This window comes from Zeus faber (assembly GCF_960531495.2).
Source record: "Zeus faber genome assembly, chromosome: 9".
Lineage (NCBI taxonomy): Eukaryota > Metazoa > Chordata > Actinopteri > Zeiformes > Zeidae > Zeus > Zeus faber.
In genome coordinates this window covers 12,367,490-12,394,447 of record NC_137197.1, presented here as the reverse complement: position 1 = coordinate 12,394,447, position 26,958 = coordinate 12,367,490, and the positions used below count along the sequence as shown (strand labels likewise).

General features: G+C 46.4%; 1 protein-coding gene across 1 annotated transcript in view; it reads left to right on the top strand.

Moving 5' to 3' along the window:
- Positions 1–22,018, top strand: part of ankrd13b (ankyrin repeat domain 13B) — a gene marked incomplete at its 5' end in the record, with an annotated part of 45,866 nt that extends 23,848 nt beyond the window's left edge. The window contains 11 exons of the mRNA XM_080007085.1: positions 531–674; positions 1,630–1,861; positions 7,927–7,993; positions 8,898–8,979; positions 10,858–10,922; positions 14,415–14,551; positions 16,381–16,538; positions 17,519–17,704; positions 18,388–18,554; positions 20,675–20,751; positions 21,689–22,018. Of these exons, the coding sequence (XP_079863211.1) occupies positions 531–674; positions 1,630–1,861; positions 7,927–7,993; positions 8,898–8,979; positions 10,858–10,922; positions 14,415–14,551; positions 16,381–16,538; positions 17,519–17,704; positions 18,388–18,554; positions 20,675–20,751; positions 21,689–21,890 (1,517 nt within the window). The 3' untranslated portion in view covers positions 21,891–22,018. The remainder of the gene's footprint in view (positions 1–530; positions 675–1,629; positions 1,862–7,926; positions 7,994–8,897; positions 8,980–10,857; positions 10,923–14,414; positions 14,552–16,380; positions 16,539–17,518; positions 17,705–18,387; positions 18,555–20,674; positions 20,752–21,688) is intronic.
- Positions 22,019–26,958: the final 4,940 nt, after the last annotated feature.

Sequence of the window (26,958 nt, the reverse complement as noted above, 5' to 3'; positions counted from 1 at the left end):
CACGCATTTGTTACGCAAGAACGTGAGAAACGGCCCTTGCGCTGCTGTTAGCGTTGTTGCGCGCCTTGCCCTGCGAAGGGTCTGTAACAGGCCTACGCCTTATTTTTAGATCATAGGGGAGCTTTTATGTGCTCTGCTGTAATGTAGAGGACATAAATATACAGGCAGCATCCTGTGAAATAAAACACCGTCGTAATGGATGTTGTTTGATTTAATATGAACGGTTGTAGATTCATTGTGGGTTTTTTGCCGTTAATGACCTCAGCGCCACTGCCAAGATATACTTTTATATTCCCCTGGATATTTGATGCATAGCTTAGTTTCTGTTCTTTCCCCCACATTTAGATAAGATAGGATAAGACTTAAGACTTTTATTAATTCTCCCGGTGGAAATTCAGGATTCATTACGGGTGAAGCTACGGCAGAAAATCTCATTAATCAGGCCATAATTTGGCTCATTTTCAACTCAATCCTAGTTTTATTGTTTGTTTTTTTGTTTTTTTTGTTGTTGTTTTTTTTCCCCATCCCAGTGCCCCTGGTGTCTCGTATCTGCCCCAGCGACACCTACCGGGTGTGGAAGAGTGGCCAGTGTCTGCGCGTGGACACCACCCTCATGGGCTTCGAGCAGATGACCTGGCAGAGAGGCAATCGCAGCTTCATCTTCAGAGGACAGGGTCAGTGTGTGAATGTGTGTGTGTGTGTGTGTGTGTGTGTGTGTGTGTGTGTGTGTGTGTGTGTCAGTGTGTGTGTGTGTGTGTGTGTGTGTGTGTGTGTGTGTGTGTGTGTGTGTGTGTGTGTGTGTGTGTGTGTGAGTGATATGTCCATCCCCCCTTCCTTTCTCCCCCTCCCAGTCCTCGGCTCGTCCAACTTTCCAGTACTTTCCAGGATGATATCATTGGTTTTCTCTCTCCTTTTCCCCTCTTTCGCCATCTCTTTCCATGTGATTTTTTCTTGGCCGCTTTCCACTGTGTTTCACTCCTCTTTTTCATTCCTTTACTTTCTCACATTATCTTATATTAACAAGGCCCCCCCTCCATCCCTCCCTCCCTCCCTCCCGCCATCCTTTCTTCTCTCACATTGTGTCAGTCTTTCCACAGCGATCCGTATCTTTCTCTCTCTCTCTCTCTCTCTGTCTTTTGACGTTTTGACCTACTTGTCTGAATTCTCTGTTTGCTCCTCCTGTCCAACCTGGCAACGCACACACACACACACACACACACACACACACAAACACACACACACACACACACACACACACACACACACACACACACACACACACACACACACACACACACACACACACACACACACACCTCTCTGGAGATCTTTCTTTCCACTACATAGCTCCCAGATGTCTCTCTTTCTCTCTCTCTCTCTCTCTCTCTCTCTCTCTTTCTCTTTGTCTTGATGATTAACTTCACCTCTAACTTCTATCCACTCCCCCTCCTTCCCTCTCTCCACCTCTCCTCCCTCCTCTCTACCTCCCTCTATTCCACCAAACTCTTCTTCACTTTCTGTCCCTCCCTTTACCCTCCTCTCTTTTACTCTTCACCTTTACCTTTTTCTGGTACCTCTCCCCTCCCGTCTCTCTCCTCGCCCCCCACCCCTCCCTTTCCTCCCCTCCAGACTCCCAGGCGGAGGTGATGGAGGTGGACCACGACCGACAGCTGGTGTTCTGCGAGACCCTCTGCGTGACATCGCTCACCGCCCCCTCCCCCGGCCGGAGCAACGGCTGCAGTACCGCCGCCGGCCTCGGCCTGCTGGGGGCACTGCAGCCCAGTGAGGAGCAGGTGGCGGCCAGGCTGTCAGCGCCCGTGGTCACCACGCAGCTGGACACCCGCAACGTCGCCTTCGAGAGGTCAGGGGGGGCACAGAGCGTACACGTTACATTCCAGATATGAACGTTTCCCTCAGACCTTAACTAGGATAGACTAACTAGCTGCTTCATTGAGGTCCCTCTATACATGAGGGACTTTATACAGTTTTTGGGATAAGGTTTCCACAAGCCTCAGTGCTCTAGATAGATAGATAGATGGATAGATGGATGGATAGATAGATAGATAAAACAATTGCAATGTCCCTCACATCAATACAATAGGTAAAAGAATAATTAACACTGACTGTAATCAACATATCTCGTCATATCACCATTCAGGTGGTAATTGGAATCAGGATCACTTATAATAATGAGATTTTTTTATAAGCACACTGTGGACAGCTCCGTTTACAGACACGGTTTAGGGGAGAGAGACGGAGATTTTGTGGCAGTGAGATGCCGAACCGACAGGGTTTTTATTATAAATTAAGTAAACAAACAGAAAGGCTTGCTAGCCAAATGGGAACATAAATGAATTATCAGAGTTTTTTAAGTGCGTTTAGGGTCCGTTCCGCGATCTGGTCCGCAGGCTCTAGGATCCTGCACCACGCACCCTTACTACAATACAAACAACACATAAGAATACTCTCCTCGCCGACTACTAACAAACAGTGGCAGCAGGCTGATTGCCTGCGTCAGAACAGCTGTGCTGGTGTGGGACGAAGCTCGCGCTGTAGCCCACAGACCCCGGCTTAACCACACCCCCTCATCTGCCACAGATCCCCACCGCCCGACTTAGGCCGGGGAGCTGTCCACCTTTTTCTTTGTCTTCGGGCTTCGGACTGTTTGCAACCGCCATGGTTTTATCAATCTGGGGTCGGACCAGTCTACCTCCCAAGTGGTACCCCAGATACCGTACCTCCCTCCGACCAACCACACACTTCTTAGGGTTGGCAGTGAGCCCCACCCACATCAGGGACTCTAGCACTGTGCCCACATGCTGCATGTGATGCTCCCAGCTGTTGCTATGAATAATTACGTCATCTTGGTAGGCTAACAGCAGCATCTGCTGCATCTGGACGCAGGACCCGGTCCATGAGTCTCTGAAAAGTGGCTGGGGCCCTGAACAACCTGAAGGATAGTGTGACAAACTGGTACAACCCCTCAGTGGAGTGGAGAAAGAAGACTTTTCTTTGGACTTTGGAGAGAAGGGAATCTACCAGTAGCTCGTTACTCAATCCAGTGAAAAAATGAGCTGTGCTCAACCGGTCAAGGAGTTGGTCGACCCGGGTCATTGGTAACGCGTCAAATTTTGACACCGCGTTCACCTTTCAGTAGTCTACAGAGAACCGGATCAACCCAATTGGCTTACCTAACAGCACGATGGGACTGCACAAGTCCTTGTAAACTCCTCTATCACCCCAAGGTCCAGCCGGTCTCTAATTCTGTCTGCACGACAGAATTAGTGACCATTTGTGTTTATGTTCGGGTAGGCAGTATGGCCAGGAGCACACTTTAACCCCCGGGGTCGTCTCCACATAGTGGTGTATAAGGAACGGCCTGGCAGGGGTAAAAGACATCAGAGAACCACTGCTGTAAGGAGGCCACGTGGGACAGGTCGTTTGAGGAACCTCCACTCCTTTAGGAGGTTAATGTGGTAAACCTCATAATCAACCCCTTGTAATTTAGAACTGTATGTAAGTAGCAACACTAACACCTTGTCTCCCAGTGCAAATTGTCCGAGTTTGCGCTGATGTTCCTGAGCCCGGAGCAAATTCTCCCGTAAGAAGCGCCCCATTGCGTGTAGTTTTGCTCGCAGGTCCAGAACTTACTGAACCTCGTTCTTACTTGTGGTAGGCCCTTCCGCCCAGTTTTCTTTAATAAGGTCTAGCACCCCCAGCGTCTCCTGTCGAAGGGGAGTTCAAAGAAGAAAAATCCTGTGGAGGCCTGGGGAACCTCCCGCACTGCAAACAACAGAGGGTCCAACCACTGATCCCAATTACGGTTATCGTCATGAAAGAACTTATGAACCATGTTCTTCAGCGTCTTATTGAACCATTCCACCAGACCGTCGGTCTGGGGGTGGTACATGCTGGTCCGAAATTGAGCGGACGCCCAACAGCCCATAAAGTTCCCGCAGTGTACGTGACATAAAGGAAGTTCCCTGGTTGGTCAGGATATCCTTCAGAATCCAGACTCGGGAGATAACCTGAAAAGGAGCCTGCGCCACACTTTTGTCTGTAAAACTGCGCAGGGGCACTGTTTCGGGGTACCGGGTTGCATAATCCACATGAACTACACATAACGATACCCGCGGGCATGCGGGCTAATGGTCCGATCAGGTACATACCGAGTCTTTCGAGCGGCGCCTCGACTAGTGGGAAGGGCCTCAACGGAGCGGTTAGTGTAGCCCGAGGGTTGACTAATTGGCACTTGGGACATGTGGCGCACCACCTATGCACATCCGGCCAAATGCCCGGCCAATAGAAGCTGGCCATTATCTGCTGCAGTGTTTTATCGTGTCCGAGGTGACCGGCCATCGGGTTATGGCTAGTCGCCTGGAAAAGCGTTTCCCAGTGGCTTTTCGGAACCAACAATTGGGTTATTTCCTCCACTGATTGAGTGTCACAGCTCACTCGATATAACCTGTCCCTAATCACCAAAAAGTATGGGTGAGTGAGCGCGGCGTCTAGGCGCATCAATACGCTATCGATTTTAACTACACCTTAAAGGCCCTGCGTATCGTCCTGCAACTGCTCCAACCGAAAATCGTCCAGGGTGGCGATCGATGGCACTGGGGAGCCCGCCTGAGGGGATTCCTCCGCTCCCAACCCCACAGCAACCACTACGCGACACCAAGCGACACTCACCAATATTTCCCTACAGACCGTGAGCGCACTTCCCCAGCCTCCATTATTAAAGCGTCAAACCCTTGCCAATGCGTGTCCAAAATCAGGGAGTGCGACAGGCGGGAACTAACCGCAGCCTTCACCTTATGCTTTGCCCCCTCCTAACGAATTTGGAGCTGCACCACCGGATACGTGTGAATATCCCCATGCACACACTGAATCTCCACCTGTGACCCCTCCACTTAAGCCCCGGATCAAACCAGGCCTTGCTGGACCATCGTCTGAGAGCAGCCAGAGTCCAGCAAAGCCTGATGTCTACCCCTTTGTACTCTTAACGGTACATTGTAAGTCCCTTCCTGACCAGGGGAAGGGTCTGGCAGACCAGCGACCCGAACCACCTGTCTGATCCATCAGGGGGCAGTCCCACCGGATGTGATCGGGTCACCCGTAGCGCCAGCACCCCTACTCAGGAGTTTGAGCAGCTGTCTGTGGGCCCGCTGCGGCATCGTCCTGGGAGTAAACGGGGACAGAGCGGGGACAGCATGGGAAGGAGAGAAGGCGTCCTGCGGCATCACAGGACCAGGCTGGTAGGCGGCCCGAGGTGGCGTAGTCCAGTCCCTGGAACCTCAGGCGCGGTCCCTCCAGTGTCCTCCCCATGCAGACCAGGGCCGCCCTCCTGATGGCGTGGTATTCCCGGCGGCCGGGTGCTGGTAAGCCGTACACCGCTTGCTGCGCCTCCCCCGTCAGAAAGGGGAGCAGGCACAGCGCTGTCTCCTCAGTGCTCCACCCAGCCACCTCCACCGTGATCTGGAACTGGCGAGGAACGCCTAGGCATCATCATCCCCCATCTTCTGTAGATCCAGAAGGGGGGCTATTGGACATTCCTCGCCATGGATCCGCCGCTGGCCCCACAGCAGCGCCGCCATCGCCTCCCGGTTCCAGCGCCCGGTCCCTCGCAATCTCCTCAAAATGGTGAGCCTGCACTGCCTGCATGGTGGCGAGGGCGGCGATCATCTGCTCCAGCAGGGACAGTGAGCTGCCCTCCGTTCTGCCTACCTCCATAGTCCCTGTTCAGACCCCACTAGTGGATAGTTCCGTCCACAGACACGGGTTAATGGAGGGAGACGGAGACGTAGTGGCAGTAAAGTGCCGAACCAGCTGGGTTTTTATTGTAAATTCAGTAAACAAACAAAAAGGCTCACGGGCCAAACGTAAACAAAATAAATAATCAGAGTTCTTTGTGTGCGTTTACGGTCCATTCTGCGATCTGGTCCGCAGGCCCTAGGATCCTGCACCACGTGCCCTCACTGCAAGACAAGCAACACCTAAGTAAACTCTCCCAGCCGACTCCGACCAATCATAGGCAGCTGGCTGATCGGCCGAGTCAGAACAGCTGCGCCAGTGCGGGACAAAGCCCGCGCTGTAGCCCGCTGACTCCAGCTTAACCATGCCCCCTCATCTGCCACACAAACATACATATTCTGGGTATTTGCATGTCCCTTTAATAACTAGAATATTATGTATGTGAACACAAACATCGCCAATAGGTGCACAGGATGCAAATTGGTTGTCAAATTCTGTCCTTACTGAAGCGGCACAAGTGGTCTGTTATAAAGACATATGGGTTAGGAAGAGGTTTTGAGACTGTGCTGTCTCACACTTCCAAATAAATAACCTCTGTTGTTTCTTTTGAATTCTGCAATAGCTTTGTTTAGGTGTGGGATGCTACATTTTGTTGTCTCAATACCATTATCTACCTCTCTCAGTTGGACAGAAGCCATTAAAGACATTTTTCTAAGATCAATTTCCCATCATTTTGCATCACCGTAGACGCTGGTGATTACACCAGGTTTGATGTCTTTTTCATGACCCCAATGCCGTCACTGTCTGAAGCAGAGCCCAGCATATGGAAGATAAAAGAAACGGTTCTCGACTGCGTTATATAACTCCCGACACCGACTGAGAAAGTAAAGAAGGAAGAGAAATGAGACGTTCAGCAAAAATCCATGGACAGAACAGATGGAGCTTGAGCCAGACAAACAGCGAGACGAATCCAAAAATGTTGTCCCAACACTGATACAACATTAAATCACAAAGCAAAGCAGACTGCTTCTCCTGAGGATTAAAAAAAAGGGGCAGAGATGATATTTGTGGAGAGAGAAAGAGAGCAAGGTGTTACAGCCATGAAGGAAATAGAGGCAACAGAAACACAGATAAGAAAGAAGGAAAGAGGAAAAGTATGATTCAGCGAGTGAGATGAGAGATGGAAGACTCAAGCGAGAAAGAGGGGGATGAGAAATGAGGTGGTGGTAGCGGGTGGGGGGTTGTCATCCATCCACAGAGAGGAGGATGAGAGTGAAAGAGAGGGCAAGAGGGAGAGAAGCAAACACGAAGCACACAAAAGACCAAAAAAAAACAGCAAAAAGGAAAGTGCGAAGGCTGAAAGATAGGGTATGGCGAAACTGAGTGATGGATTGATGAAGCGGTCGAAAGAGCCGCAGTCACCGGGAAGTGATAAAACTCAGAGAGAAAGAGAAAGAGATAAAGCGAGAGAGAGAGAGAGAGAGAGAGAGAGAGAGAATGACGAACTAAGTCATCGAGTGCATTGGGTGGGTATCTTGAGAGAATGAGTAATCAACATTTATTTGTAACTCTCTTTCTCTATATCTCTGTGTCTACATTATCTCTCTCTCTGACACTGTACCTCTGTGTCACCTCTGCGCTTTTCCCTCGCTCAGCACTCCTGCCTACCCCCCAACAAAAAGAAAAATCAATTTGGGTTGCGGAGGGCGAGACGCTCTGTCTCGGTGACCAGCGCAACCCCATTCCAAGTTCCTCTGCGCTGAAATCCAACTCAAAACAAGAGCAAATAAAAAACAACAAGTTATTCTCATCAATTACTTAATCATGAATTGTTTATCTTGAGTAAAGAAAGACAGAGTCAGTTCCAGGGACACATTAAGAGATCGATTACACCCCTGGGTGCATATACGGAGAGTAGATGTACCTTGAGCCCATCAGTGCCTTTATTTACCTCAGCTTAGATTTATTAACCTCTGTGCTGCGTTTCGACATCACCCGGGGAGCTGTTTTTATTCCAAGATGCACTTATTTAATGCATAACATTTGGACAACATTCCCGGTAATGTAATGTACTGTAATGTGATGTAATATAAGGCGACATCGCAGATGGAATATTAATAGTATCAAAAAAAAAAAAAAGGAGTTGAACGGAGATATACTTGCGCTGTCTTCCAGGAACAAGACGGGCATCCTGGGCTGGAGGAGCGAGAAGACGGAGATGGTGAACGGATACGAAGCCAAGGTAGAGCGCACAGACCACAATCTTATTGCTAAAAAATGATGTCATTCCAGGCCTCTGAATTGGGTTCGTGTGTGTGTGCGTGCGTGCATGCATGTGTGCGTCTATGTGTTTACTACAGACTAACAACACAATTATTTTGGGCTGAGGAAAGCCATGCAAAAGCCACATAGCCTGTATGGCTTTGCATCTATTCATGTATAAATGTACTCTGGTTTGTAATGTACTTGCCATGCATGTATCTAGTAGTCACCCTTGGCCCTAAGCAAGAGACAGACAGGTGCATTACGATGACTGCTCGTGTTGGAGCGGCTCCGTAAAGGGGAATCGATGGCGAGACAAGTGCCGGACAACCGGGAGCATCTGTCACCAGCGGTTTGAGCGCACGCTGTACAGACTCACAGGGAGGCAGAAATAGATCTATTTTCTGCATCATTGATTTACAGTCACAAATATAAACAGACAGCTTCTGGTCCGCTGCTTTCCGTCTGGACGCTCTTCTGCAGGCTTTTATAGCGTTCCTTTCCCTTCCCTCCCTCTTCCTGGGGTGCCCTTGGCAATAAACAAAATTTTCATAATAAAATTGTAATCCTGAACTCAGAAACGACTCCCATTTGAACTATTTAAGTTCAAAGTGGCATTTTTTTGGTCCCTATTAGCAATCTGCTCTAAGAAGCCATGCTAAACTTGTCTGAATCGGTTGTTTATCCTTTATTATGGATAATCAGGATGATATGAAAGAACATTTTAAACATAGAATTACATGCTAGTGTAATCAATTCCGCATCTCATAGTTTGTGGTGCAGTGAAACATTTGACGTTATCCTGACATACTGTACATTGAAATCCGCAAAGGCTGTTTTGGGAAAATATACCAAATCCTTCCTTGTCCCGCTTTGCCCCTTAGGTTTATGGAGCATCAAACGTAGAGCTCATCACCAGGACCAGAACGGACCACCTGTCAGACCAGAATAAGACCAAGCCCAAAGGTACCTCACAGTAGCTATATCCCGAAAAGACATCCCTAAAATGGTTTGTTTCTTAACCCAATGATATTGTCTATTGCGTTGGGATTATATTGTATCACAGCTACAGCTGTAGCCTTAGTTGAAGCTCAATGTTGGGAGTTTCCCCCGATTCACCTCTCTTTGCTTTCTCTTTGCTCTCTTTGCAAATCCACTGGGTGGCAGCGTGTAAGCCATTAAGGCATTTCTGTAAATGTCAGCCACTGGCACGCCAGCCCTCTGTAGCGTTAAGATCAAGATGTTATGTTAAGATCACCTCCAGGCTCTGGCAAACAGCCCTGAACATTCATTCAGTAGCCACATCTCGTTTTCTGGTTCAGATCATAAATCAAACGAGATTAGCAGGCAACCCTCCTGCTTCCGGGGCTGCCGCTGTCAGACAGGATCAGCAGTCACACGATCCTCTTGGAGCTAAACCTCCCCTTGGCCATGATCCCCATCTGTGCACGGGGTGACATGCACCGGGGAAGTCACTGGCCTCCATTGCAGTCCCCTTATAAACATCTCCATTAGCCTTTTAGAATGTCAACTGTGAAAATGTACTTCTGAAATTAGTTGGAAGGAAATGCCATCGAAATAATTTTTGAAGTATCTAAATAATATAGATAATGGCTCCAATGGGTTCATCTGGTTGTACTCTAGTCTAGTCTAAAGAGAAGTTAAATGCCTTGTCAACAGTTTTGGCGTGTGCAATGTTAAGTTTGTGTCAGAGTCATTGATGTCGGTGTGACGTGGGTTACCGGGTGATTGCCGGTTGACTGATAACAGCAATGGATTAGGAGAGTCCATTTACAGCCCATTGAGTCCATGGAGTTATTGAGGGTCCATTGAAATCTGAAAACAGTTCAGAACAGCTCAGCTGACATAAATAGGCTGAGAGTACAGTCAAGCAGACTACCCGTCACTTCAAATACTGTCTTAATAAGCTGGTACAGTTTGCCAATGCCAATGATGCCTATCAGAGAAGGTTGCAGAAAACTGTCAACAAAGTATTTTACTTCTCCCTAGACTATATACACAAAGTGTATTGTATTATACATGTAGAGAGAGCGGTGTCTACCATTGATGAGTTGCATCTCATCATCAGATAGCTCCTTTCCGCCAGTAGGGATGAGCGCTAAACCTACTAAATGTAAGAGACATCGGCCATAAGTCATGTGGCCAAAGGCTGGTCAAGCAGATCAGCCTTTGGCCAAATGTCAATATCCAGACTTGGCTTGTCTGACCAAACAGAACACCGTTATCCGCAGCTACTGCAGCACAATTGGCGGTGTATTTAATTAACTGCTAATTGCTTATCCATTAGCTCCCATTTGAAGTATGGAGTGGGGCACAAGTATGCTTTGTAATATCCCTGCCTCACAGGAGATTCACATGTTGGCTTTCTAAACTCTAATTGATACACTTTTAGATATAGAGTTCAGCTTCTGTTTCTTTAAGAAACACTAATGAGCAATACGGTTCAAAAATTTGAAGAATCAATCTTGCGACGCCGTTCTGATCAACGCACTGAAGTTTCCTTAAGAGCCTTCATGGAAGTTTTATGGACCATTGCATCCATTTGATAGAAACCCTCTTCATCTGTCATACTTACTTCTCTCAACGCTACTAGCAGTTGGTTAAAAAAGGGCTTATATTGCAGATTTTACATTTCAGTAGCTGTAGCTGTAGAGAGAGGTTGCTGAAAGTCTGGCAGTTGTAATTTCACGTGGTTGCTATGAGTCAAACCTTTTTGCTCATTATTTATGTCGGTGCATTTGAATATCCGACAGCAGCAACGTTCATTTTCATTTGTGCAAAGAATATAAGAAATTCTACATTTTGTTGTGTGTTTCTGTGCAGGTGGAAAGACCCCACTGCAGAACTTCCTGGGGATTGCTGAGCAGCATGTCGGACCCAACAACAGCGTGAGTAGGAAGCTAGTCATGAATCATGAGCTTTGTGATGCAAAGAATTATTATTATTATATATTTAATTTGCTTGTTGCACAAATTCACCATGATTTATCAGCAGGGGTGACAGTTCAATATGCAGGATTCTTTTTAATTGGATAATATGAAGTATTGTAATTGACATTGTATAAAATTTCCCATAATTGCTGTGATAAAATATATTCCTCCATATCTAGTTCTAAAACAGCATCAAGCATAATACCCAAAATGGGTTTTAGACTGAAGTCTAAAACAGTCACGGGTTCAAGTGCCAATTTTTCCCTCCTAGTCCTGTTCCTTTAATCATATAATTGGAGGAGACATTCATAACAATCAGTGATTCAAGGAGATAAGTGATTGGATGAGAATGAATGAGTGGATAAGTGTTGGGAGACTTGAGGGTTCGATGACAGGTGAGCTTTTGAAAGCCGGCAAAACAAGTGCGAGTTTAAAAGTGCCCGAAGAACAGGGCTCAGCGTGGAGGTGACTTGGTGACGTGAAGGTTCAGATGCTGTCTTCCAATGACTTATCTCTTTCTGCCACTGAGTGTAATAGAAGTTGGTAGGGTCCAGCAGTCATTTGATTCAAAGAACAGGACTTGAATGGAAGAACCAGGACTTGAACCTGTGACGGCAGCGTCTTAACCATCATGCAACCAGGTCGCCTCCCCTGGTCCGCCTCAGCCCTGGTCCCCGGGCACTTTTAAACCAGCACTTGTGTTGCGGGCTTTCAAAAGATCACCTGTCATCGAACACTTCAGTCCTCATTCTACCACTTATCTCTTTGCGGACAAAAATCAGGACCTGTGAGGGAAGTGCTGGAAGGCAGCGTCTGAACCATCACACTGTTGAAGATTCTATCTCTGGGTCAGGCCACCTCCAGAGCCTGCCGGTTCATTGGCTGAGATCATGGATGAGTGCAGAGAAATAAGTCAAAGCACCACTTCGTAAAGCGCCAATTCGTTACAGTCAATTTGATAACAACTGGGCATTTTACCACCCCTCAGGGTACACCAGAGAAGTGTCAAGAGCTGTTGCGTTAACAGAGATACATATAGGCCAAAGGCGTGCCTAAAGAGTTGGGTGTCGCCATACTGATGGGGATTTGACAATATAAAATAACACAATACATGATGTGTTTGTTCAGAAAAAATACCGCGCAGTGTACATCCTGGTGCATGTGCAAGATAGAAGACATTAATAAGACTGTTTCTTTGTATGAGAAACAGAGAACCATTGTCTGCGAGTAGATACTGTAAGCAGTAACTGGAAATGGAAAGGAGTTTTTCTAGATGTCCCTAAATGTATGCACCTGTCAATTAAAGGTTTCTCTGGAGACAAAGGAGTATCACATTGTCTTTGTGGTGTGGGGGTGGTGTGGTTTGAGCAGCCACACCTGTCCTGGGTCTCGGTAATTGAGCCCAGGATCAGCGTGGCTGCATACCTGTTGCTTTTTGAGGTAATCAACGAGCAACAGGTAAAACCCCCATCTCCACACACGCACTGCAGAGGAGCGCTTGTGATGACATGTTGTCTATCTGCTCTGGGCTTGTTCCACCTAGCCCACTCTCTACAATAAACTTGTGTGGTATCAACTCCATCGCCTGTGTCTCTATGTCGGACGGCCCTGAAAACGCCACTCGGGTGGTGTGTGGCAGGCGGAACTGCCAAAGTCTTATCTCTACAGACAAATAGGAGAAGAAGGGAGTGTGGTGCGGCCTCATGCATGCTGGAGAACTGCAGACACAGCAATAACTAATTATACGGAAATATAACAGGGGAACCATGATCGGTTGGTTACATAAGTGAGGATTAAATAAAAGGTCAACGCCACCAGGCGTCCTTCAGGCTCGGCCCTGCTCTCCGGACACTTTAAAACTCACCTTTTGGGTCCTGCATTCTAAGCATCCAACCCCAAAGCCCTCCTACAGCAGCCTATCTCTTTGAGCCACGGGGAGTTAACGACTGATGTTTCCTCCCGTCATCTGATTTATGAAACAATGGCGGTAATTTGATAGCAACATGTGGACTTCAACCTGTGACAACCCATCACACCACCTGTCCTGCAGGCCTCCAGCTTCTCTTTAGATGATGAATTTCTCCCTGCCCCTAAAATGCTCTGTGCGCACCACTGCGCTAGAATTATTTGATGTCAGGGTAGTGGTACTTAATTAAGTAATAAAAGTTCTTTGTACTTCTTGCACCACAGAGAGACAGACACACTGATTGATGTTTATTTTGTGCATGAGTGAAGGAAATTGCCCATTACCTGTCTGTATGATATGGTATACAAACCAAATCAGGTAGAAGATGGAAATTGTCCACGAAAGATGTCCAATAACATAAATAAAATAAATAACAAACAAGTAGGAAAAACATACATAAAAACTGAAATTGCCCTCTAGCAGTCACTATCTAAAGTTATCATCATCCTTATTCTTAATGTTCTTAAATGCTGCCACCCTCAAGGCACAAAACAGCTATTATAAAGAGAATTATTTTTCATCATCATTATCATCACCATCACCTCCTCTGCTAGAGGTGGATATTGAATGCATGAGTCCTGGTTGCCTCTTCTGTCTAAAACTTGGTTGGTTGATTCCAGCGTGATGGGGAAAAAACAGTAGAGGAGACAGCAACTTAAACAAACACCATAAAACTGTAAAACTTGGAAAAACAAACTGGCTCATCACCCAGCGAGACCCGGTTTCCTCCGTTCCTACAAAAGAGCCGTTCAAAAGAATCGGATCGTTCATGAACGAACCAACACGACAGTTGAAGCAGCAAAGAGTATCCACCCACGGATGGGCGGTGTGTACACCGGTCCGGTCTTTCGGCAGCAGCGGGGAAGCGGAGACGCTCCTCCGGCTCGGTGCCCGGCATGAAGCGGTGCTGGAGTGGCTGGGAGCCCGGCGGGGAGCGTGTGGTCCCTAGACTCAAAACATTTCATGGTCCCCCATGCGGGGAAAAAGAAAAAGTCATTAACTTCTGATTTAGATTTTTACCTGGGTGTCACATTTACATCAGAGCCGATCAGAGGTGGAGCCGATTAAAAATCTATGATGGCTGTGGCTATGGCTATCTATGTAAGGCTCCTATTTCCTCCCTGTTTGCCTCTGTCTTCAGTTTCAGCTTCCTGAAAGGGTTCGCTGTGTCTTGATGTATTTTTAAAGATACCATTTGCTTCTTTATTTATTTTAATTTTTAATTTTTTAATTTAATTTTATTATCATTTAACCCTAGACCCAGCAACGCCTACTCCTATTGAGCGCAAGTTACTATTGTCTTGTAGTATTATTATTATAGGTATTGACAAATTAAGTGAATTAGCATTCCTCTTTACGATTAACTTTGTCAGCCATTTTAGCCTTTGTATTTTAAAATCTCCTCCACCTCTCCCCCACCCTTTCCCCCTCTTGTTGCTGTCAAACCAACCCGCCCCCACCCCTCCGCCTCGCCACCTCTCCAGGCCCTGGTGACCCACATGTCGTGCCCGCCCGTGACCAACCCCGCAGCGCTGACGGCTGAGGAGTACTTTAACCCCGGCCTGTCGCCAGCTCACAGGGACGTGGGCCACTCCTGCCACCTCACCACCAAGACCCAGAGGTAACGCTGGGGGAACCGACGCCGCGAAGGGAGACGGACGAGGCAGACAAACACTAAGCGCCCCGCGGGTTCCGAGCTCAAGTGCCAGAAGTTGACACACTGACGGATGCGGAACGGACAGCCGGGGGGACAATGCACTGGAAATAATGTGACGTGTGAAAGTGGAAACATCCCGAAATTAATTCAGATCCACAAACACACCTTCAGACGTACAATCAAACTCACAAACATTCATATAAGAAACACACACACCTACTGTAAACGCAGGTACAATACCTAAACTGAAACCAAACGTAACTTAACTATAAAAAATTAACAATATTATCATAAGTAGGTTGATGATGATGATCATGTAATTCAAGAAGGAAGGAAGGTGTGGAAAAATGATGTTGGTGTATTTTTAAAGTGTGATGGAGTGACAAAGTGATGAAGTACTGATGGTCGTTGTTGACATTGGGGCAAGATAAATAAGTCTAAAACTGCTTTTTTGAGTAATTTGTTGAGGATCGACGAATGCAAGATGTGATGTCGAAGGAGGCTTTAAAAGAAATTGGCAGCAGGATATTGTAATTCTTAATTATGGTGAAAATCACAAAATTATCAATCATGGGGCGCGTTGCTGAGGTGGGGAAATTAAGTTGAAGTCGAAAATTATAACTACGGTTTAACTTCTTGTTCTATGTTCAGATGATGGCCATTTGGCAGAAATGGCAACGTGCTGTGAGCGTATTATAATTTAAAAAAATGAGTAAGAAGTGTTCTCCACCACAGAACCCTGGCCCTGGCACTCACATCTCCACCTCTTCCTCTGTGGATGGAGAAAAGGGCGCTAAGGAACCTTGCAGCGGCTCTTTGAGGAGAGTATGAGGGGGCAAAAGCTCTGAGAAGATTGCGTGCTATTAAATAAATACAACGACTTTTGGATGTCCTTTGGATGTTCTAGTAGAACATCTAGCATGAATATTGCTGTATTAAGAGAGTTTTAGATGGTAAATACAATAATAGGATAATAGAACACATTGTTTGTGTAAAGGTATTTTGACGATCTGCTCTTGAGAGTGATATATTTACCTATCATCCCCTGTCCTCTTCTGATTGGCCCCTGAGCCCTCCATCCGACTCTTCCGATTGGCCCTTGAGCCAACCATCCGACTCTTCCGATTGACCCTCGAGCCAACCATCCAACTCTTCCGATTGGCCCTTGAGCTAACCATCCGACTCTTCCGATTGGCCCCCGAGCCCTCCATCAGACTCTTGCGATTGGCCCCTGAGCCCTCCATCCAACTCTTGCGATTGGCCCCTGAGCCCTCCATCCAACTCTTGCGATTGGCCCCTGAGCCCTCCATCCAACTCTTGCGATTGGCCCCTGAGCCCTCCATCCGACTCTGTAATCGGCCCCTGAGCCAACCATCCAAAGGCTCCTGATTGGCCCTTGGGCCCTCCATCCCAACAGCCGTTTTCACTGAACCTCCGTGGATAATGCATAGTGACGGAGCATCTGGAGTCTCCGCGGTTCGTTCGCATCCCCGATCAAACGTCAGCATCGATTCACTGCGACTGATACACGACTCAGCATCTTGTGGACATTTGTTGCTCCAAGATGCAATCAATTCCTTCGTGTCTTTCCAGCCAGGGAGATAATTGCTCCAACAGGACCAGAAATCGACTATTCTCTGTTTTAAGTCCCGCTTGTATTGTGTGTGTGTGTGTGTGTGTGTGTGTGTGTGTGTGTGTGTGTGTGTGTGTGTGTGTGTGTGTGTGTGTGTGTGTGTGTGTGTGCCTGTGCCTGTGCGTGTGCGTGTGTGTGTGTGTGTGTGTGTGTTGTCCAGGTTCAAAGCCAAGCTGTGGCTGTGTGAGTCCCATCCTCTGTCTCTGGCCGAACAAGTGTCTCCCATCATCGACCTCATGGCCATCTCCAACGCCCTGTTCGCCAAACTGCGTGACTTCATCAACCTGCGCCTGCCGCCGGGCTTCCCCATCAAGATAGGTGAGGGGGAAAGAGGGGTCAGGGATATATGAAGGGATGGATGAAGGGATGGACCGATGGATGGAGGGATGAGTGTATGAATAGAGGTACAGACGTGTGGACAGAGAGCTCGCAGGGACACTGAAGTTTCTGAGGGAATTCACTTTCATCTCTGTGTCCAGTGCTGGGGTAGTGTGGGACTACATGCTAACGGTGTTAGATTTCTGAATGGCTGCAGAGGGAATTAACTAGCCTAGCTCCTGTGGAATTGGGATAAGTTGGGTTATGAAAACATGAAAACACTTTTTTTTTTACAAATAATCCTCCCGCTGTGCACCGTGAATATTAGCTGAATATATTATATATATAATATATTAGCTTCAAGTTAGTTGGGTTTTGCCAGGTAGGAACTGCAGTGCTGAACTGGCAACCTAACTTATCATTTGTCAAAAGATTGATCTCTTGTGGGAATTTTGCAACAGCAGATAGAGTGTAAAGAGGAGTGGAATTTGAATATTAGTTATAAACAGAAACAAAACTTTCGGTATAACAAAGACCTACTCAGTGTATGATAGAGCACTATGTTGGTCACGAAATATGCAGGCGTTGATCATTTTATACAAGGGTTGTGCATAGTACAGAGGAAGAAAGGAGTGTGTGACATACTGATTGGGCTTAGGTTGAGAATGAGGAACTGAAAATGAGGAAACTTGCAGAAGAGATTGATGAAAGATAAAAGAAGGGAAGCGGTAGTAAAGATAACAAAGGTAAGGAGGCTGGCTGAGATGGTGGCATTGTTGACTAAATTAGTAGGACGTCATGGAAGTCACCTATGTATATATATATATATGTGAAATGTCAGTGATGATTATTGTTATTATTATTGTTGTTAATAATAATAATGATGATGAACATAATAATAATGACAATCATAATGATGGTAATAATAATAATAATCATAATAATTATAAAAATAATACAATCTTTATTTTCCATCACAGAGATCCCCATCTACCACATCCTGAATGCCAGGATCACCTTCAGCAACCTGAACGGCTGCGAGGAGGGGACGGGGGTCCGCGTTGACGGCGAAGCAGTGGACGGGGACGGACAGAGGGACACCCCCAGGACGGAGACGCCCTCCCCGGGCAGCGACTCCTCCAGCGTCTCCAGCTCCAGTTCCACCAGTAAAATCACACACACACACACACACACACACACACACACACACCTTTTTTCCTTCCTGAATGTCCCTAAATGTCCTCCTTCCAGTTTTAGGCCTATCATAGAGTGATTTGCAATTCCTCTCAAGCCGTATGTGAGCCGCGAGCCGATTTCACCGTTAAGAATAGATTTTTTTGTATTGTGTATGAGGCCATGAGTTACTTTCGCACGATTCACCGCCATCATTCAGTCAAACTTGCGGCAGCCAGATTTAATCCCCAGGCCGGCGCGGAGATATCATTTATCATCGGGGTTTCGCTGGCCTGCCACAAATAGCAGCCTGCACAACGCTGCCTTGAGTTATAGCCTGATTCAGGAGAGAAAAAAAAATAAAACACACACACAGACAGACACACATACACACACACACACACACTAGAGTGAATGGAAATGTTAATCAGATACAGTGGCTTTAGGAGAATCTATGAAATGATGGAATCGCATTTTGAAAATAAAACTTTCAGCAGGGGAAAGCGATGATTTTGAAAAAACAAAAAACAAAAAACAAAAAAAAAAAAAATATATATATATATATATATATATATATGTCTGCAGCCTGAACACCATCTCCATCTGCCACGTCTGCACAAATTTCCACGACAGCCCGTTTTATTCTTACCGGCCGTTTCCCCCCCCCCGTTCCCAGTGTCGTGCCGGGCCGGGGAGATCCCCCCGTGCGTGTTTGAGCCCCCGCCGGGCTACAGCGTGCTGGGCGGCAAGCAGAGGGACAGCATGCGCGAGGAGGAGGACGAGGACCTGCTGCAGTTCGCCATCCAGCAGAGCCTGCTGGAGGTCGGCTCCGAGTACGACCAGGTGCGCCGCGCTCTCGGGGGAAACGACGCGGACAAAGCATATTTTTGAGAAAACAGCAAAACGGTTCTCAAATGTTGTGTTGTGCCTTTATTGAGGTTCTCTTAATCTCAGTACGGACGTATTAAACACATCACGTACTGTCCATGGATGTATTCAAATTTTAAATGTATGGGGTTGAGTTTCGATGAACCACGAAATAAAAGCGGGACGCTGGTTTAACCTTTTTTCTATTGAATAATCTATTAAATTCAGGGTTGTCGCAGGTATATTCCCCGACCAAATGAAGCCCGAGTAACACAAGCATGGGGTTTTTCACCCATAATTTTGTTTCATTTTCAGGTTTTTAATAATTCAACTACTTTACCCATGAGGCAATCACATCAAGATACATAACAAAATGTCGCAGAATCGTAGTTTTTGTTAGTTACTGTTAGGGTTTGAAACGTTTATAAATAATTGCTTAAATATTACGGTTAGTTTAAGTGAATGTATCTGCCCCTCTCTCCCCCTTCCTTTGTGAAGTTAAAGAAAATCTCCCCTTTCAAATGAATGGGTTTCAATTTAGTTTTGTGTAGCACAAAAAAAAGTGGGACAATCATACTCCGGGACACAATGCAATTGATTAATTTTCGTGACTATGAGCACAAAAAAGAGAGCGGGTTGCTATGTCGGGGAAAAAAAAACACTGCAATTTTGAATTCTGGGACTTGGGATTCCAGTGTAATCCACCCGGACGATCTTACGGATTTCCACTTTTAAAAAACAGCACTTTCGCCTGCCTCATTGTTCAACCCTTCTAAAAGTAAACATGATTAGCAAATCAGGAGCTCATTGTCAAAGTAAATGGCTCTGGTTCACACTGCCGAGTGCATTGGTGTGATGTCATGCAGTTCTCCAGCTCCATCCGGGTGTAAGGGAGACCAGCGCTGGTTGGCACACTTTTTTACTTTCTGCCATATTTCTCTGGCATCATTTATGTTAGACTATTCTAACCAGCAGCAAAGGAAAGGTTAAGGTCTCAGCTACAAATAAATGTGTTTTAATGTATAAAAATGTTTTCTAAAATTAGGCGACTCGTGATTAAAGTCATGTTGGCCCTTCATGGTTGGTACAACGTAAATATGCTAAAGTTGCAAAAAATGAAGCAACCAGAAACTTTTTGAACATTCAATTCAACCGGATCGAGTTTTACGACAGCGGTGTAAAAGTGCAATTCCACTCATAAACCGTAGCCAGATCCCAAATACCAAAGGTTAGGCCGTGCTGCTTGAAAACATTTGTTGTGCCAACCAACCCCGCCCACATGTGGCCCAACTTTGTGAGGATAGGATGTTGGCCAGCTCCCATCGCTCATCACAGACTTTCAAATCTCGTTTCAAAATGTATCTGATTCCTATGTCTATTACCTTGAAGTAACACATTTATTACACAATACATACATTTTTATATTTAATATTTAATATTTATCCAATATTTCCACAGTTTTCTAATACGTTCAGTCCGCAGAGCACTTTTTCACTTTCATTACAACAAAAATTTAATGTTTCCCTGGCGAAAAAAAAGGTGAGTGACTTTGGGATGTTTGAACACACCAGATGAGCGCAGATCAAGAACGCAAACATGTTGATGTTGCATTTTTTGTTCGTGTGACCTTCAAAGGAGCAGATAATAGCTGTTGCCGACCGACCCCGTTCTCCTCCGCTTTGCTTTGACGGCAGAAAAACAGTCTTTGCAGAGATCGATCGGAGGACGGGGCCTCCAAAGAAAATGTCTGCTCGCTGCTTGGGGTGTGTGATTTGGGAAACGCCCACTTAGTTTCCTTCAGAGGAAATACTTTTTTAGCAGTAGAAATAATATTAAGGTCGTGTTTCTACAGACTGCCACAGTGAACCTGGGTTTCAGTAAATCCTCTCTTTAATTTAAGCGGCGAGTACGAAGGTGTGTTTGTATTACAGGAGCCGGGCAGATTAATACGGTTAATAATTCATAGCGAAACTCACTCAGCTGCCTCCGTGCCGACTGGGAATGAGAAATATGGCCGACCGCAAAGCTTTGTAAAAATAATCGAATGACGGGAAGGATACTGTCCCTTTATCTGCCTGTTTCCTCTTCCTGTCCAGGTGACCATCTGGGAAGCGCTGACCAATAGCAAGCCGGGAACCCACCCCCTCTCCTGCGACCCCAGCCGTCTGGACAGGTCACTAGTTCTCTTTGTGGTGGTTAGGGTTGGGGTCAGGGTTAGGGTTAGTGTTAGGTGAAGTAAAAGACAGAATGAATGAGATCAGGGTTAGGGTTAGGGTTAGTCATATCTACTGTAGGGTTAGGGTTAGAGTTAGCCCTTACCCATATCTATAACATATCTGACACCGAACCAATGATAAAATGAAAGAAAAGGACAAAATGAAAATGACAAAATGGCAGAAAAATATGAACTAATCAGTAATATATGAAAACATTTGACAGATAAAATGTCCTTCTTTAACTTCATTTTTGTGTTCTGGGTGTATCTTAATCATTATGTTTCAATATATCTCATTTACTCAGCAGAGCAGAATACAGATAACTGTTTACAAAAACCTTATGCAGAAACAGAAAACTACCCCAAAGATTATCGATCACATGCACTTTTAGGAGGTTTCCAGTGCACAACATATACTGTAGTTCAATCAAACAACAAGGCTGTGATAATGATTCATTGGTATTGCTCTGAAAAGAGGAAAAACTCCAGTGTTTTTTGACCTAAAACTTATTTTTGATCATTGGAAGTCAAACCCGAGTGGCAATATTTTTTATTGATCCAAATTTGGGGGCGATTGGCCGCTGCCGCGATTGACCCATTGCTGGGCAGTCGGCTGAAGAGTTTTTCTCTCGATACTAGATCAGTTTCATACATTGTGAGACTGAAAATGATCCCAATGATCCAAATATATGTTGAATATCTCAAAACGTGTCAAGAAAGATCTAGACACGTCCCTTTAAATTCCACTTCCTCTTGACACTGACTGGCAGAGCGGTTCCCTCTGGTCCCAGATTGAATTCAGTTAGACTTTGGGAGAGTGCACACCTTCAATCTCTCTCTCTCTCTCTCTCTCTCTCTCTCTCTCTCTCTTCCTCACTCTCTCCATCCCCCCCAGGACCCCCCAGCACAAGCCCCGCCCCCCCTCCAGCCTGGGCTCCACCCCCACCAAAAAGCAGCCCACCGCCTGCAGCTACGACGAGCAGCTCCGCATCGCCATGGAGGTCTCGGCCCGCGAGCAGGCGGAGGCGGAGCTCCGGCGGCGGCGGGAGGAGGAGGAGCTGCACCGCATCATCCAGCTGTCGCTCATGGAGAAATGAGAAATGAGAGGGGGCCGGGCGTGGGTCTGGATGCAAGGCAGGGTCTTTAACGGAGAGCTGGGTTCCAATTCGAAGAGTGGCACCATGGGCAGTTTGCTATATTAACTGGGGTGGATCACCATGTTAACACTGTAATACTTCTGTTGGGGCTAAAATATTGAAACAAAAACAAGTGCTGAGCTTCAATCAATGAATTCCCTGGAGAAAAATCACAATTAGTCGAGTTTTTCCATTTGGCTGTGAGGGGTGTCGGCTGTTTAATCATCAAACCATATGCTGCATCACCCATAAGGCGCTGCGCTCCAGATGATGTTTATATCTGCTTTTTTGATTTGGCTCCAGGAACACCACTGCAAAGAGAATAACAAAATATTGATCACCCTCCAAGATATCACCGGAAAGCGGAAAAAGCGCGCCTGAACGGCGAGATAATGAGATTAAAAAGCGAAAGCAACACGTTCCTCGGTCAATTAAAAAATTCCGCCTCCGCGGTGGAGCGGCGATGCCTTTTTAAGGTGGGCGTTCACACACGTTTTAAAACATGAATTAAAGCAGCGAATTTGGAAAAAAAACGACTACCACGGCACTACAGAAGCATCGCCGAAATTGCTACGTTTCAAAATTAATTCTTTCCTTCATTTCCATAATTTCTGCTCCTTGGATCACCGTTCTATCACATCTCATTTTGGGAAAGAGTCAAGAGTCACCACTGTGACTCTACCACTTCAGCTCAGTGGTGGTTTTAATCTGATTTACTCTACGTGTCGAGAATCAGTTCCAAAATTGCCTAATTCACCCGAATCTGTACCGGTCACTGGCGCTGGGCGGGTTCAAACCCAAAAGCACGACAATGAGACGGACCAAGCCGCGAGGAGAGTTTCGTTAACTTAAAGTCAAACAGACGAGGTCACGGTCAGGAGGATCAGTCACTCAGGCAAAGAAATGGGAGGAGGGGCAGGCGGGGAATCCAAGGTCCAGAAAGCAGGCTCACAAACAGGCAGGTCAGGGGGGGAACAAAAAAACCCAGGATTGAACAATGCTGGAGCGCTCGGCCAAACGCACGGGAGCTGAATAAGCTGAGGGACTAACGAGGGAATGAGGAGATGGGCGGGGAACCGAGGTGAAGGGAAGGAGACGACCGCCTGGCGAGAGGGAGTGACAGGATCTGGAATGAGCGGAGATTTAGGGACGTGGCTTCATAACCAAAGCCTGCATGCAATTAACTAATAGTGAACGGGGAATTCGTGACAGAATCAACAACTCATGGATCGTATAGATGCTATTTGGTTTATGCTGTTGACATTGTATTCTACTTGAAATGTACTCGTGTGACAATTCAGCGAAACTGAAAGAAAAAACAAAAAATGCACACGCCGATCAGATCGATAAGAATTGGAAATGCATTGGAATCGATCAAATCCAAGTAATACCCACCCCCAGGCATGCTCCCAATTATCTAGGCCTGTGACATACCCTACGCAAGCCACAATAGGCGAGTACGGGTACGCAACCTCACGTCATAAACGGCTCAGCCACTAGGAAGCACTAAAATCAGTCATGTGTTCGGAGGAAGCGTCGATATCATTTGGTAAATTTTTAATCGCCGTCGGAAACGCAGTGGAGACGCGGCGTGGCGCATACGGGCGTTTCCCCCGAATTATTAAAACGAAACGCTCGTCGCAAGCAGCCACAGGCAGACAAGCAGCAGCTCGCGGGCCAAGCGGTTAATACGGTGGAAAGATGACAAAGATGGGTCGGAGACAAAAGCCCAGTCTCCGAGCCGCCTCCCCGGTCGAGCTCGTCCAGACTCCTCCCGTGAAGCCATACGTCACGCGGGCGGCCGCTCGGCCTCCGTCGGCCTCCGTCAGCCTCCGTCAGACCTCTCGCTGGTACCAGCGCCAGTTTACAACCGGCACCCGACTTCTGCTCTGAGACCGCAGAACGTGTGTGCGTGGTGCGTGCGTGAGAGCGCGAGAGTCTCGAAAACCAGCTCTTAACCCATCCGACTCCATCGAACGAAACAAAAAAGATAAATAAATTATAAAACAAATAAGGGATTTGTTAATGTTTCTTTTTAATTTGCACAAAATCCACATGTACTGTACTTGTATATCGTTGGTGGTCGGCTCCATTAACGGATCACAAACGGAGCACAAAGTATAACCCGTAGTCGGGCCGATGGTTTTTTTGGCAGAGGAGTTTCTAGATGTGGAGCTATAGATATGATGTGAGGCCGTAGTACTGAAGCTTTGGATATACACGAAATACTACAAAAAAAACCCATTGCACTATATGTGATAGTGAACGAGTTTGTGTGATATTTACCTAGAGAAGGACCTGTGATGTAGAGTGTGGAGTAGAAACACAAAGATTGTCCATTCGGTTTGTGTGTGTGTGTGTGTGTGTGTGTGTGTGTGTGTGTGTGTGTGTGTGTGTGTGTGTGTGTGTGTGTGTGTGTGTGTGTGTGTGTGTGTGTGTGTGTGTGTGTGTGTGTTGCTGTGTAGTCCTAGTCTGCATTCTGTTATTTTCGCATGGCCTGCACCTGTATAAGGTCTGTCCGTCCCTAGTCTGGCCCGCTCAGCCTGGAGGCCGGCAGTATGGGAGCCTGCCTATAGGGGGTCCTCAGAGGGGACCCTTGAAAGATGCATTTGAAGTGTAATTCAGAGCAAGTTTTCATATCCAAATATGGCACAAGACGACATTTTTTTGTACTGCTGATCATAAAAAAAGTGGGTCTGTCACTACACGGGTCTACTTCGGGGTTGGGCAATCTCTGGCCCAGGGGCCTGTTGCAGCCCTCCGGTTAACATAATGTGGTCCGCTGGGTGCTTCCGGGTGTATTCTATTTTATTTTTTACATTTTGAAAAGGTTTTTGCTGCAAAAGAAATATGATAAAAAAAACTTGCCTTGGAAAAAAATAAATAATAATACTATTACTAATGAATAATAATAATACAAATTGTAATATAAATATATTAGATAAAATATAACAAATACAAAAAAAAGTAGCCTGCTGTTATATATGTAATTATTTTTATTATTATTTTAATTCATAATTATGTGGCCCTCAAACAGGAAAAAAATATTGTTCTACACTGATGACCATAGGCATCTCACTACTGCTGACCTCAAGACCCAGGGGCCAAACGCTGAGAACGTGTTTGTTTGGGGCTGGGGGGGTGGGGGGGGGGGGCACAAGGGACAGTGTATCACTAATAGCTTGTGTGTGGTGTGTGTGCTTTCTTTTTTTAATTACCCTGAGAGTAAATGCCAAACATAAATCAAACCTTTTACACAATTCTGTGGATATCAGCACAAACTGGGGAGCCTCGCTACTCTTCTCCCCTCTCCTCCCCCTCTTTCTTCATTGTAAAAGCTTGGCCGGGGTGAAAATTAAAAAAAATATATATATATATGCTTCTTTTTTTACTTGTGGGAAAAAAAAAAAAAAATGTGATTTTCTGCAGAGGAGGTGAGCCATGTCAGTGGTGTATGCTGGGAAATCAATAATAAAAAAGGAAACGTCTTTTTCAAACGGCAACATGCGAGGCTTGTCTTTGAGTTTGGTCGTGAAAGTGGCAGCGACAGACAGAATGGCAGACAGACAGACAGACAAACAGCTCAGGGAGTCACATTGAAGACTTGTCTGGTTGCAGTTGCTTCCATGGATTCCCGGCGCTCCTGCTGCTCCTATTTTGTGAAATGCAGTTCATCCGACGGCCACGACGAAAGGATGATGCTTTGCGATTACGCATTCGGTGTGAAGCGAGCTCGGTCCGCTCCGGGGGGGGGGGGGGGGTTTCGCCTAGAGTTATATCAGGGCTTGAAACGGGGTGGAGGAAACCTGCTTCGAGACTTTAAGCCGCATAATAAATCACACTAAGACATCCGTCTGAGAGAGGCCAGAGTAGACGATCTGTTTGTGCGGTTGTGAGGTGTAAAAAAAAAAAAAGATTTAAAGAAAATGATCATTAATCACCGAGCCACTTCTTCACCCGTCGCCGTGACCCGAGACCGACGCGGCGAAAAAAACGTCGAGTCTGTGGGAGCGCCAAGCTGCAGGGGTGTGTGAAGTGAATATGCAAAGACAGAGAAATGAAACAGTGTGTGTGTGTGTGTGTGTGTGTGTGTGTGTGTGTGTGTGTGTGTGTGTGTGAGAGAGAGAGAGAGAGAGCATCAGTATGCAAAGGAGGGAGGTCGCTCATCTCAAAACGCTGCACCCAGGAAGGAAAACGCTCAGCACGGCCTGGCCCTCCCGCTCACATCCCCTCCCTCCTTTCCCTGTCTGCTGTTCACCACTTACACGGGTTTTTCCCTCCAATCCTCAACGTTCAGTGAAGCTAAAGCAGACGAAACAGGAAGCATGGTTCCAAAATAAAATTCAAGGACTTTCAAGTGGGTTTTCAAGCACTATTTTTAAATGTTTAAGGACTTCACACAAAGCAATCCTTTAATACATTTTCAGTGTGATCTTTATTGATTAAAATATCATCTTAATCTCATGGCTTATTATTACATTACTATACTTATTTATATTACTATATCAATTTTATATACACAAATGAGCCACAACATTAAAACCACCACGAATAAACACTAACATCGTGTAGTTCCCCCTCATGCCGCTAAAACAGCTCTGACCCGTTGAGGCATGGACTCCACAAGACTTCTGAAGGTGTCCTGCGGTGTCTGGCACCCAGACGTTAGCAGTCGATCCTTTAAGTCCTGGAAGTTCCGAGGTGGGGTCTTATCGAGCTTGTTGTTCCAGCACATCCCACAGATGCTCGATCGATCGGACCCTAACCCCGACCATCCACATGATGTAGAAGAAAACATGATTCACCAGACCAGGACACCTTCTTCCATTGCTCCATGCTCCAGTTCTGACGCTCACGTGTCCATTGTAGGAGCTTTCAGCGGTGGACAGGGGTCAGCATGGTCACTCTGACCGGTCTGTGGCTACGCAGCCCCATACACAGCAAGCTGTGATGCACTGTGTGCTCTGACACCTTTCTATCACAGCAGCATTCACTTTTTCCACCAATTGGTGCTACAGTAGCTCTTCTG